The sequence below is a fragment of the Varroa jacobsoni genome, unplaced genomic scaffold (genome assembly GCF_002532875.2).
Source record: "Varroa jacobsoni isolate VJ856 unplaced genomic scaffold, vjacob_1.0 contig02065, whole genome shotgun sequence".
NCBI classification, from domain to species: domain Eukaryota; kingdom Metazoa; phylum Arthropoda; class Arachnida; order Mesostigmata; family Varroidae; genus Varroa; species Varroa jacobsoni.
The window spans coordinates 12,997-26,251 of NW_019214751.1; the positions used below are offsets into that span (position 1 = coordinate 12,997).

At 41.9% G+C, this 13,255-nt stretch overlaps 1 protein-coding gene and 1 long non-coding RNA gene across 3 annotated transcripts in view; one reads left to right on the forward strand and one right to left on the reverse strand.

The window, feature by feature from the left end:
- LOC111272359 (neuroligin-3) overlaps positions 1–13,255 on the forward strand; it is a 19,486-nt gene continuing 6,231 nt past the window's right edge. Inside the window, exons 1-7 of the mRNA XM_022853777.2 lie at positions 1–214; positions 6,331–6,516; positions 8,634–8,784; positions 9,290–9,461; positions 11,056–11,239; positions 11,516–11,801; positions 12,094–12,312. Coding sequence (XP_022709512.1) covers positions 94–214; positions 6,331–6,516; positions 8,634–8,784; positions 9,290–9,461; positions 11,056–11,239; positions 11,516–11,801; positions 12,094–12,312 — 1,319 coding nt within the window. The 5' untranslated portion in view covers positions 1–93. The remainder of the gene's footprint in view (positions 215–6,330; positions 6,517–8,633; positions 8,785–9,289; positions 9,462–11,055; positions 11,240–11,515; positions 11,802–12,093; positions 12,313–13,255) is intronic.
- The window catches only part of LOC111272361 (uncharacterized), a 26,465-nt gene continuing 19,973 nt past the window's right edge, over positions 6,764–13,255 (reverse strand). For both annotated transcript variants that reach the window (XR_015315711.1, XR_015315709.1), the window contains one exon: positions 6,764–8,074. This is a non-coding gene — a long non-coding RNA (uncharacterized LOC111272361). The remainder of the gene's footprint in view (positions 8,075–13,255) is intronic.

Consider the following 13,255-nt stretch of genomic DNA (forward strand, 5'->3'; position numbering starts at 1 on the left):
TCTGGCTTTATTTAGGCACGAGTTGTTATCAAGCCTGATCACCATGTGTGGTTCTCTCTTGTAGTTGGTCGAGAGCCGATTCGGCTTCCAGTTATGGTTTTTATCCATGGAGAATCCTATGAGTGGAACTCCGGCAATTCATACGACGGCAGTGTCCTCGCGAGTCACGGAAACGTCGTAGTCATCACCCTGAATTACCGACTGGGCATATTTGGTAAGTACCTAACGTCAAAACAATACCCAATGTTAGGTAATGTTAAACAATTTGTACTGGCAGTACTAGTGCTAATACTATTATTAATCTAATAGACCACATTCTATAGATCTTTATATATAGAATTATCTAAAGAGTTTGCGCAATGTATAATAGTGAAAAATTAATGATTATCTAGAAAATGTCAGCTACTTCAGGAGCATAGCCATAATGCACGGTTTTGTATACGATCAAATGAGACGCCGGTGTGCATTGAGGTCAAGCTGAGGACATACATTCAAATACCATTCCACGCTAGTGATGCAATTATGTGCCATACAATACTGTACGTTGTGGCTTATAAACAGCATTTTTGTAGCATATAAAGTTGAATTAGGAAATTCCATCTCAAGATACAACACTCCAGTATAAGATCTGTATCTAGCTCTCCTCCCTTAATAATGTACGTGTGAATGTAGCAATGCCTCATTTGTTTAAGACTGAATTGAGTTCAAACGCTTATTTTGCCTATTAACTGTGGTGTGCATGTAAGAACGATCCTAGCACACGTACAACTTCATATGTGCTTTACAAATTAGTTAGTCTGTATAAATACTCTAATATAGTCGTTAACGACGAAATCTATTTTATCGTTGTTGCTATTGAGCGAGAAATTGAAATTGCTAGCGCTGATGTCAACGTCTCCAATAATGCTCCTATGAGAACTCAAAGGCAGTCATCTAATGGAGGGGATAAATATGAATGCGTTAACAGCCGTTCGCTCGGCTATCGTTTTACCATTTCTTTTGTTTAGTGCTCTTGGTACCCTCTTGTTTATATATGCTAGCATTATAGACAGCAAGCAGAAGATAATCTTGCCTAGCAGCAGGAAAAGGTGAGATGCAAGTCCCTGGCCGAACATCCACTTTTGCTAGGTGTTTCGTAACCAGGAGTACACTGCATTTATTCAACGGCACGCACGTCCTTCTAACGTAGGACTGATAGAGTCCTAGACACTTGGCTTGGCCTAGACTGTGTCCTTGTCCAGTGTTACATGTTGTTCATGTATTTGCCCAGGACTCATTGTAAGTCGTCCTTGCTGACTACGACATCAGTGTCCCGACAGAACTCAGGACTGTTTTGGCGAGAGAGCGATCGATCCGTCGTCTCCGGGCTTCACTCCCGATGGACATGGGAGTGAGGCCCGGAGACGCTTGGGAAGCCTTTATGGGACAGAGCGGCAACGTGGTGTTAAGAAGATGAAACAAACCAAGCGAGAGTTGCGAACTGGAAGAAGGCTTGCAGCACTTAGTGCGGGCCATTCTTGTACATCATGGGCGGCGTGTGGAGTGCGTGTGAGCAAAGCGGAGTGCCGTTAAACGCGGCGCATACATTATCGCCCTTTACTTTTCTAGGAATAGTTTTTCTTCTTAGTATCGATTGGCCCGGCCAGACGAAGGGGTGGCAAAGTTAGACGTGGAAAAGTCTGAAGACCAAAGTTCATTTTGGAATTTATGCAAAGTAAGCTACGCACGATTACTTCAGCCTTCTGTTATCACCAGACCATGACGCTCCCTCATAGTTGTCCTCGATAACAATTGTCGGCAGCAGGCCTTGACTGCTAGACCTGGTGGTCTCTCATGATCGTTTGCCTGATGCTGCTTAAAATGTTGTTCGCCTGTCGAAGAACACGAAATACTGAGCAATGCAGGAAAGAAAGCACTCTAAGCACATCTTCACCATCAGGATACTTCACTCCCTAATAGCTTTTGTTCTAAGGTATATTTAATTCGGCTTTCTACTACGATCGTAATTGAAAAGCGTACTTTGCGAAACGTTAGTATTGCTGGACCTCGTTCCAGTTGTATAGCAGTCGTTGGTTTGTTAGCCGCAACAACGGATCAAATGGAAACGTGTACTCAATGAACGAATCTAGAAATACTTACCTGTCCTCTAAGTTGGCTGTGGTGTTCAGCTTTTGGGGCGGAGAGATCTAAAAGCTTTTGACATCGAAAGTGCTGAGCGCAGTCCTTCTTTGTGAACTAGGAAATTCGATCGTGAAGGTTACTCGTGTTTCTAAAAATAGGTAGAATTCGTGATTTAGGTTATACAAGTTTCGTAGCGAACTTTTCATCATAGCAGGAATAATAATTAACCGAATGATTGTACATTAGAGCCGTTCCCTTTGCTCGCGTCGGACTAAGAATATTGCCTAAGCATTCTGAATCTATCGTCTCTAAGACACTGCAGTTTTAATTCTATTTAAGCAATCGTCATTATTTAGGGTCATCATAAAGACCGCAAACAGTTGATTCTGTATAATCAACGAAGATGAATGGATAGACCCCAAGCACTTGAGTATCCTATTGGTTTCATATTCTGAGAATATACAATACGTTCATGGGTTGGCGAATTTTCATCGTAAGAGGCGTAGCAAAGGCTGTTCTTGAAGGGTATCATTTTTGCAGGCGAGGAGTTGTGCGTACCCACAGGCCCTAATCTCATTAATGTACTTTGCATTTTAATGAAGCGCGAGTATCGAATGGACTCGAACTTTCATGTGCACTTGACGCACCCTGTGTGGGAATTCCCCTATCTGAAGGGGGGACGACTAGAGAGATACCTCGGTGAGAAAGTGTTACATCGATTCTTTGATTTCGGTGTTAAATATAATACCGTCCTAAACTCCATTAAAACATCCCTGTGTTAATTTACTATTCATTTTGATTGTGGTACAAGAGAAATATTTTCACGTGTTTATTATCGCTTGGTATTTCGAAGCGCTATGTGGCCGCAAAGGCCTCATGTCGATAGGAGAATGGTCTCCTGTCTTTCTCAACGCTAAAAAGCCCGATTGGACTTAACGCTAAAAACCGTCGTACTTCCTCTGCATGATCTCGGAATTAAACCTTGTGAGAAGGTCTCTATTGTCTGCTTTACAGAGTTGCCGTTAAATCGTTGCTTTCGCTCAACAACGATAGAATGCGGTAGTCTGCATACTGACAAGTGATTTGCCCTCCAGGAAAAATTGAGTTTTGCTGCTGTTTGTTTTTCTTCCTGCATTGGGCCAAGGCCAGAGTCGCAGTCCTACCGCAACATTCGTACCTTGCCTTAACAAATGAAGAGTACCCCATTCGTTGTTTACAAGTACAATCGTTACTACTATTCTTGTTCGTTTTTGTCTTTTGCTCTTGATCTCGCCGAGCCATTACGTGGCCTACTTTCTGATTGTGTTGGTTTCTCTGTCTGTGTCTTTACCAACGGAACGAAAATCGGTTTGTTAGTTAGTTGGCTGGGTGTAAGCAAATGCTTAAGACGGTAGGCGACATTCCATCTTCTAAACGTGAGGTCGTGTTTTTCTGCGGTGCAATTTCCATTCTTCTAACGAAAAAGCTCCTTCGTCCTTTTTTTCCTACGTGCACGCAACAGCTGTAGGATGAGGAAGGCTAAAGAAAACGGGAAACAAATACAACCCGCAGATACATTGACGCAAGAACGTTTTAAGCTAGTTCAAAGCCGACATAAACCGCTTAGGCCACCTCTTTACGAGTAAGACCACCGATTACTACAACTCCTAACCGCTTGCTTGCCTTTGCTTGTCATAAACCTACATGTATTGTCACGCTGCGAGTGCTGGGGTGTTGCTGGCTTATCCTATGATTCTTAATAGTAAGACGCAATGATACTCTGCAGCATCCTAATGTCATCTGCCTGTACTCTGCAGCTCCCCGGATCTTTTCCGATGGACGCCATGCCCTGACTCGCTTTAGTTGGTCTGGACCGCTGCGCGGTGTTTGCTTCATCCAAGGACAAGGCCGGCCTGCCATCGCCAATCCCAGCTCTTTCAGCTGACGCCAGCGTTCTCGTCGTTGCTTACCGTTAAAGCGTTGTCTGACGCAGGCTAGGCAGAAGTCCACGATTAACACGGCAAGGTTTTTAGCGCAGGCCCGGCATAGTCGACTGTGGCGCCAGCGAATGGCTTTCGCAGCCGCCTTGACAGCTTTTGTCGTCTGGTTTCCTAGCTGCATTTCATAGAAAGACTGGATGAAGGGAAACGTAGTGCGGTACTGTCCTTGCCAAAAGATGTAGTTGGCCTATTAAGGATGGTTACGACAGCAAAGAAAGCACTGTAACGGCAAATGGGAACTGACAGGGCCTGAACGCTCGGTCGACCGATTACTCACCGACCGATTAGGGTAGCTAGCCCGAGAATGTGCCCATTGTAGCATTTTCGGAGCAAGTAAGGCCACTGCTTCCCAATATTAGGCTCCAGTCGTCTGATGACCAAGCTACTGTAATGATAGTGTTCCTGGTCGAACGCAGTAATACAATTGCTAGCGTTCATACAGTGGCAGGAATTAGAATTCATATAGCATATGTGTTAGCAGTTGAATCTTTGAAGAAACATATTTAAATACAGATTAAGACGTTGATTCATCATCGCGCATTTTGTCGTAATAAACCAAGTATATATATATTACTTTGTAGGACGCCCATACATATTAGAAAGATATCTAAAGTGAGCTCCCTATAAGCAAGGGTTAATTCTTAGATCACCCTACTGATGTCTCGTTAATAGGTACGTTCCAAATTTTCTAAGTATAGAACACAAATATCTGTGAAAATCCAACATCACCGTTCATGCTAATTTAGAACGGTGTCTCGTAAGTAGCATCGCTTCATACGCTACGTAGGACCGCTTTTTTTTTTAATATAGCTAGATTTTAAAGCAGTCTACAAACCTCAGCTTCCATTGAATGGGCGACGACCATGGTTTACACTTACAAGAGATAGATTTCACTCGAGCAGACGGTGAGTGTCATAAGAATGGCAAACTTAAACCTGAGCGGCAGGTAACAGGTACTTGTACGCGCATTACCTTTGGAAGTATTACTTAAGGTGCATCGAAAGGCTGTCACAGGCCTTTTATACAGTGGCTCATAATATTGCAAAGACGTCAAAGTTAACCTGTTTTAGAAAACGTTCGACTTCGTAATTATTAAGGCTTAGCGTTGTGCCAACAGAATCTATTATACGTTCATGCAGTGCGTCGGTACATGCCTGAGGGCCAGTTTCCCGATTTGCCTACGTGCCTTCACAACGTCACGTTAAGAAATACTATTACTACGAAAAACTTTGCAATATATAAACGATCTATTTAAAGAGTATTGCGTCAGGCAGTATGTATACGGCGTAATTCGTTGAGCCGATTTTCGTTGCTAAGAAGTAACAAAGGTTTCTTTAGTAGAAAGAAAGAACGCTATAGGCTTCCGTAACTACAAACAGTAGCTAACGTAAACGTTACAACTATTTTATTTTTATATTACATTACATAAAATCACCTCATAGCCAAAGTCAGCGCGGTGATCTTTGAGTATAAATTTTTGGACTAGCTTGGCCTCTGAAAAATCCGCCCAACTGCTGTAGGCGTGAGCATTGCATCTAAAAGGTAAGGTCTCAATTAACCAACCTTCCAGGTATCGTTATGACATATCCGTTTGAGTAACCGCTTTGGCTAAGCATGAAGCAGTCAACCTTTAGAGCAGGTTCAGCCTTAGATGGACTCTCTGCCTTAGAGCCTGCTGTGATGATCGGGCCAACTATTAGGGCAGCTTTCGTAAACACAATACAAAACGACAGAGATGGCGTCTATCGTGGTTGATGGCCAGAGATGTCATCTTCATTAGCCAACAATTGCATTAGTTTGATTAAAGCATTACTGCCGTAACATTTCAGCTGTCTGTTGTAATACTTCATGTATATTATCTTCTAGAAACTATCGTATACGCCACAGTTTCAGTGGCGTTTTAACACTTTCAACAAATCGATAAGATAGAAGTATCATGTTAAAAGAAACCCTTTCCCATCGATTTTAGTCAATAGAATAATAGAAATAATGAATTTCATTTCTTGAATTTACTTTACATGTATATATAGGAATTGTGGAAACATTATTCTGTCTAAGCTTCTTCATCATGCCAGGTACATTGTACGCAGTCTGATCTCATTTGGATAACGTTCACTTATGCTAATAATCGATAGCTGATAAATTATCCATAATTACAAGACAGCAATGTTCTCTTGCTACTTTCTCCTGTTTTTCTTTTTTTTTTTTTTTTTTTTGTATTGTTTTGTAGGCTTCTTACCACCAATGGAGAACGGGCGAGGTGGTAACAATGGTCTTTTGGACGTGGTCGCCGCTCTCCACTGGGTCGCAGGGAACGTTGCTGAGTTCGGAGGAGACGCTCGAAATGTGACCGTATTTGGACACGGACACGGGGCTGCCCTCGTAAACTTGCTCATGCTAACACCTATGGCCAGGGGTAAGTATTCCTCAGAGGTACGCGCTCCATGGCTACATATGTACATAATAATCCACTATGAAAAAGAATGTCAAGGTAGTGGGCAGCTAATTTGAAATTAAACTTAAACGGGCATGAAAGGCTTGAAATTATTTTGTCACAAATCTACCCATTGGCCATAACGCAAGAATTATGATTTTTAATGAGAACATTCTGCTAAAGGTTTGCGTTAGTAACGCACCTTTTATACATTAAATGCTCCATGGAATCTGGCTGGGTCTTAATGTATGACGCCTGAAGCAGCGTATTTATTTTGTAGTCACCACGAGACAAGGCCTGAGATCCGGCCCAGACATAAACATCCGATTGTTGTTATAACGATCAGATAATATTTATTTTAGACCTCAAGGGATATATTCACAGGTACATACAAGCATACTATTTTGAGTTAATTTCATGGGCTAAATCAATAAACACGGCTTCTAATATATATTCGATCTAAAATATGTTTATACAGAATTTATTAACTCGATTTAGAATTGGGTACGATACTAATGTTGACTCATGCCTACTGCGTAGGACCTTTCGTTAATAGAAAATAGCTCGATATTTTTCTGCGTAAGAAGATTCACCTAGAATGATCCATGTAGATTCATTCATTACTAATTTTTGTGGCCCGTGCTAGTTCGACTTGAACATTGGAACTAGTGTCATGCTATTTGCAGACTACTGACCATCTACTGCCTGTTATTTCACTGCGTTCTCTCAATCGATCTTCCCTTTTTTCTTCTTTCAATAAATAATCTATGAAATTGTTGCCTTAGCAAGGCATAGCAGTTTGCAAGCGTTACACAGCAAATCGGCTAATGAAGATCGCCAAACACATATTCTAGCAACCTTAAGCTGACTTTTAGACACTGATAATGCAGCAACTAGAAGATATAAGCTAGAGGCTGTGTTCGAAAGTCTTTCCGGGACAATGAAGAAAATCGAGATAACCTATCAACAACACTGTGTGCTGTAAAGCAATGATCTTGCTCATTGGAATCCTTTAATCTTCAAAATCCTTGAGTCTAGTCTCTCTTGTCAAAATCTAGAATCCGAATGGTACCAGCCCAGAATTAGTCTGTGACGACTTGACAATTCAGATTTGTCGGATATGGTCATCCTGATTTACGAGCTTATTATGGGCGATAGCTTGACAAAAATTTCTATCGTGACCAGTTCGCAAATTAGCGCTCCATTTTTCTTCCTACGAAATGGTCTTCAAAGGTTTGTCTCATTCTATCAATACGCAACACAACAATGGGAATTATTAGGTGTTAGTGATAATAATATAAGACGATGGGGTTTGCGTATATGTAGATTTGATCCCATATACAGTGCTATATTATTTTTAGTGAACATTGTTACTCGAGGCACATGAAGTTGGAGTCCTCTTGGTCATAGAAATCCCTTTTTACGCAGCTCACCATTGGGGTGACATCACATACTTGGGGAGCTTCTCTAATAAGAGCCACCGCTTGTCCAAACAGCTTACGAGGGTAAAGCTGACACAACGCATATACGATGCTGGAACCTATATAACAACCAGATAAAAGAGAAAAGAAAATTTTAGTTCTTATCATTACCGCATAATCACTTAAAATTCATATTATTATTATCATATCGCTGAATATTCGTATACTCATATAGGTCAACATTAGGTAAATAAATACAGCGCGGTTCTTGGCGTCAAAATAGCTTGAAAATGGAACGATAGATCTGGTTTAGGTTAGACTTCTGTTCACAATTCATCAGCTCAACTTGCTATAGGATCTCAAACTTGTGCAGCGTACCTACTTAGCCTTAAACCTGTTATGCAATCAAAAAGGTCGCGACTTCTCTAAGGGCGGGTCGAACAAATAATTGGCGATTCAAATAAACGATCTTAGGGAGCTGGACAAAGAGGCTGAAGCTCTAATCCCGAAACATCGGGGCTATTTTTTTTTAAAAGAGGAATCAATCGCTTAATGAAAATAGTAAGTTACAGTTCTGAGAACTGTGTTTGTTTTTACTGATTTATTTTACCAAAACTCTTGGTTGTTAATGAAACGTGAACTGTTTCGCCTGCTTATTTATTCTGCTTTACATTATAGGCCTGTTTCAACGTGGAATTATGATGTCAGGCTCTGCGTTGAGTCCGTGGGCAATGTCACGAGATTCGGTGAAATACACCCGTCAGGTCGCCAAGGAACTAAACTGTCCCACAGACGACAATCGGGCACTAATCGAGTGCCTCAGAAATCGGTATGGTCATTATATATTAATATAATATATTAATTAATTTATTTATAATTAATTTATATATTGTATTAATATATATAATGTAATTAAAAGTATTAATGATAGATATAATCATTGTTACCTGTGTTCCCTAAAAAATCATCTTTATATTAGTTTTTCCCTATTTTGATTCAATTTTCACAAAGGACAAAAATTATTGTTAGCAACAGCAGAAGCATTATCGTAATTTTATTGCATGCGTTTCCACTGCTGTTCTATGTTTTTAACGTTCTTTGTGCCACTAACCTAGTGATAATAATACTCTTTAATTTGTTTATTGGCAATTCCCTACACAGAGGGATAGATAAAAACATATCTAGTTGCATCTGACCCATTATAGTTTGCTTATCAAAGACAATATGGATATCTGTATTAGCTGTTTGCTACCTTACTTTATTTGGCACGTGCGGCTCTTATTAACTGCGGGTCGCACTAAATGGACTGCTCCATCGGCTATTTTATGTCGCAGGGCGGTAACGGATATCCTTCGTGTGAGTCTCGAGCCCCCCGAGCACCTGTCAGCCTTTGGTCCCGTTGTCGACGGCATCGTTATATCAAAGGAGCCTTCACTCCTGATGGAGGACCATGGTGCCTCCTTCTACAAAAACTACGAGATGCTCGTTGGAGTTGCAAGAGTGGAGGTGAGTGTCATGCGGGGCAAATGCCAGAACGAAGTACAATGACAGGTGATATGTGAGCGCTATGTGGGCAAAAAAAAAGACAAACGGGCTTCCGATGCATGTATTTGTACACAACGCAATTTAACTGCACATTTATTTATTCATTTATTGTATAAATGGAAGATATAGATAGACAATTTCTTTCTTAAAGGATTAATGTATAAATTTTGTCTACAGGGATATTTGCTACGCTAAGCATTTGCGGCATAGATAGGTTGCTTGCTGTGTCGCTGACGTAAGGTATTAGCCAACGTTTTCTAACATCTTTCTCTGCTCCAGGTCCTGCGTTGGCATTTGTTTTAATCCTACTGTAAAAAAAATGTGCAATCTCTCTGCACACATTTTTCTGTTTACTGTGCGTTATATATTTGTTAAGATAGCTAGCAGACGTCAAATAGATCTTTAGTTACATGAATTCCTAGCCATATTAATTGCCAAATGCGAATAGCTTACATTCCCTTGAAATTCTGCGATACGTCTGAGCGATGCATGACCTGATACGTATAATGCGTTAGCGCTAGCATTGAGAAAAAAGCGCGGTTCTGCAAACCTAAGATACATGAGACAAAATTACGGCCAGGTTGATGAAAAGATGAAAGGCTGATGGTGGTGGCTGCATTAATATCATCGTCAGGCGGATTTTCAAGGAACAAATCATTGTAGTATTGTCAAGCTGACAGCACTCGCGTACGCAACCGACATTGGTCGTTACTGAAATCACCACATGTGGGACCCCCTATACACCAATCGCAACCCCACTCATGGTTACTATTGAACGGCCACATCGATGTTCAGCATTAGCGGGCGGGCCAGTCAGTCGAACGAGCCGCACGTTAACACAGGCCGTAAGCCCTTCAGTAGCAGGCCGAACAGGCGAGCGGCCACAGTATTCTGGTCCTGTATATGTGAGATAGGTGAATGTCAACGGGATGGACGGACAAAAAGGACCGTTGCCGCTGCATAGCGCAGACGTTGCATGTTGGCTAGCCCCTTTCGATGGTGCTGCTCTTTCCATGGGGTGAATATTTGTCTATCTTTCCATGGGGTGAATATTTGTCTAGGAAATAGCGAGGACCGGCACAACGTACCGCTCTTTGGTAATGCAGAAAGGTACAGCCACAAGCTGTTTGCTCTAAGCTGTCTTCGATAGGCCACATTCATGACGACTATTGGAGATGCGCTGACGTCATCTCCTTCCTCCCCGTTCTCTGTCACGCTTTCATAGTTATTTCACCATAAGATTACTGCATTAAATAGTCACTCTTAATTTTACTTAGGCAGCCCCATCTGTCTAGCTGCCCTATCTACTTTTCATCGATATCCTCAGAGCAGTCTTGGTTGTGTTGCTGCTGCTGCTATCACTATGGTTGTTGTTACCACTTTTTGCGCGAATTTGGCGCGATAGGGTGGGATTCCAGCTTGCATTTTTTAACTGCAGCGTTCACTGAAGTCAATGTTTTTCTCTCTGTTCGTGGTCATACGCCGGTACCTATTTTAATGTTATTTTAATCTTAGTTTTTTTTCTAAACGCGTTTTTTGACTTTTTCTACTTTAGGCGTACTTTTTCTTGGCGGCCGCCGAAGAGAAATACGGAATCGAGATTGACAGGCGAGACCGAGTCCTGCGAACGCTTATTCGCAATTTGTACAACTTTCATCAGCAGGAAATCTTTCTTACCGTGGTCAACGAGTATACAGACTGGACAAGGCCGTTTCAGCATCCGTTGAACGTCCTTGATGGTGTGTGAAAACTAATTTTTAAAAAATGTTCGTTTGTATTTTGCCCAATTGCTCAATGAGATGTTACGTTTCGAACCGAAGCGAATTAGCATATAACTAAATTAAATGACTTTGGACAAAATTAGCAGAGAAGGCAGCTTAAATATTTATGTTTAGAAAAAAAATTATTTTTATTAAGAAAATAACACGTCTTCTTATTGCTTAAGCCAATTTTTATACGGCTAATACATATGGTATCGAAATTTATATATGCCACATCGCTTGTTGACCCCACAGGCACCGCGGAGGCAATTGGTGATGCGTTGGTCGTAGCGCCTCTTGTGAAGGCAGCAAACCTACATGCTAAGATATCGAAGAATACGTACTTTTATGTGTTCGGCTATCAAACAGAGCATGGCGATTATCCCACCCGTATGGGCTGTATTCATGGAGAGGAGCTGGCTTATATTTTTGGGGCGCCGCTGGTCTCCCATCTGGGCCATTTTCCCAATAACTATAGCAAATCGGAGCAGGCGTATGCGGAGGCAATTATGAGCTACTGGTCCAACTTCGCTAGATATGGGTACGTATTTACCTTAACAATTTCGAGCGCCTTCAATTTCGATAGAGTAATAGATTTTTTTCAAACTAAGGTTCGTTTTACGACTGCAAAGGCTATGTTGCGGAATCGTTTGTATGAGCAATTAGGCAAGAAACACCTTAAGTAGGCATCAGAATTGAATTCAGAACCACCCCCATTTATTGGCTATACGTACCGGATAATATAGCTTTAGCAAGTTTTTATTCGTTTCTGATCTATATTCACGGCCTCTATTGGTGCTTGCCAAACGTATGGTTCGTTGTCGATGTCTCAGTGATCCTAGTAATTCGATGCACGAGGCAAACGCCGCTAGCGAAACGCAGCCGACGCCCACTTCTGAGCAAAGGAAAGGTCGCTTTGAGAGGACGGCATGGCCCCCATACGACCTGGCGCACCAGAAGTACATGCACCTTGGAACGAAGCCCAAGGTTAAGGATCACTATCATGCGCACAGATTGTCGTTGTGGACCCATCTTATCCCCCAGCTACACAGGTAAGTGACCAGGTACTAAATAGAAAATGGTACATATATCCTCTATATACACTTCCTTTAATTATCCATGAACTATACTCATAATGTCGCTATTAATTATGCGATTTTAATGTGACCAATTAGCTGTCCCGTCTATTACTAACCATCGAGCGATTTTTGTTTGCCTCTCCTCGTTTTTGTGTCGTATACTATGCATCGCGTATTCTTCTATTGCTGGCGACAATACACCACACTGCTAGATGTAATTACTTATTACGCTAGTCTAAGAGGGCGTACGGTACAGTAAAGCAATGTCACACGTGCTGTGGCGTATTACTCCCAGCATGGTTATGCCCATGATGGCGGTTTGTGTTAATTGAAAAGCAAAGAGACCATGCGATCGGATGGTTTTGCTTCATTTGCTACTGCTGATAATGTACAAATGGTAGCACGAAAGGGAGACTACATCTTAAAAGAAGCTTTATTTGGTGTCAGGGAAAGGCTGCCCAGCTACAGGGACGCAAACGCCCATGTCGAGCATGACTAAGGGCGACAGGTTGCATCAGGTATATCGTGGGATCTGCTTCGCAGACATATGGAAGGCTTTTAATGCGACAATGGAAATAGATGGTACGAATGACAAGGCTGCATAGTAAGACGCAGGAGCAGAAACGAAAATGGCTAGTGCCGTTCTTGCGAACAAGGAATCGTGTGACTATCCTAGAAGGAGCCGGCAGCCACTTAATGAACCAGTCATAGTGAGGCACGTAACATAAACTGTCGAACAAAATCCCTGGCTCGGGCCAGCTAGTTCGGCTGTCGCTTGGTCGCGCTGCGTGGAGCCCAGTTGCCGTTACGAGTTCCGGTTATTGTTGTTGTTGTTGTTGTTGTTGTTGTTGCTGCGATAGAACCCGTTAGTAGCTTTAGGCGAGAGGGCGTAAAGTGTCTCTTGGCTCCATTCATC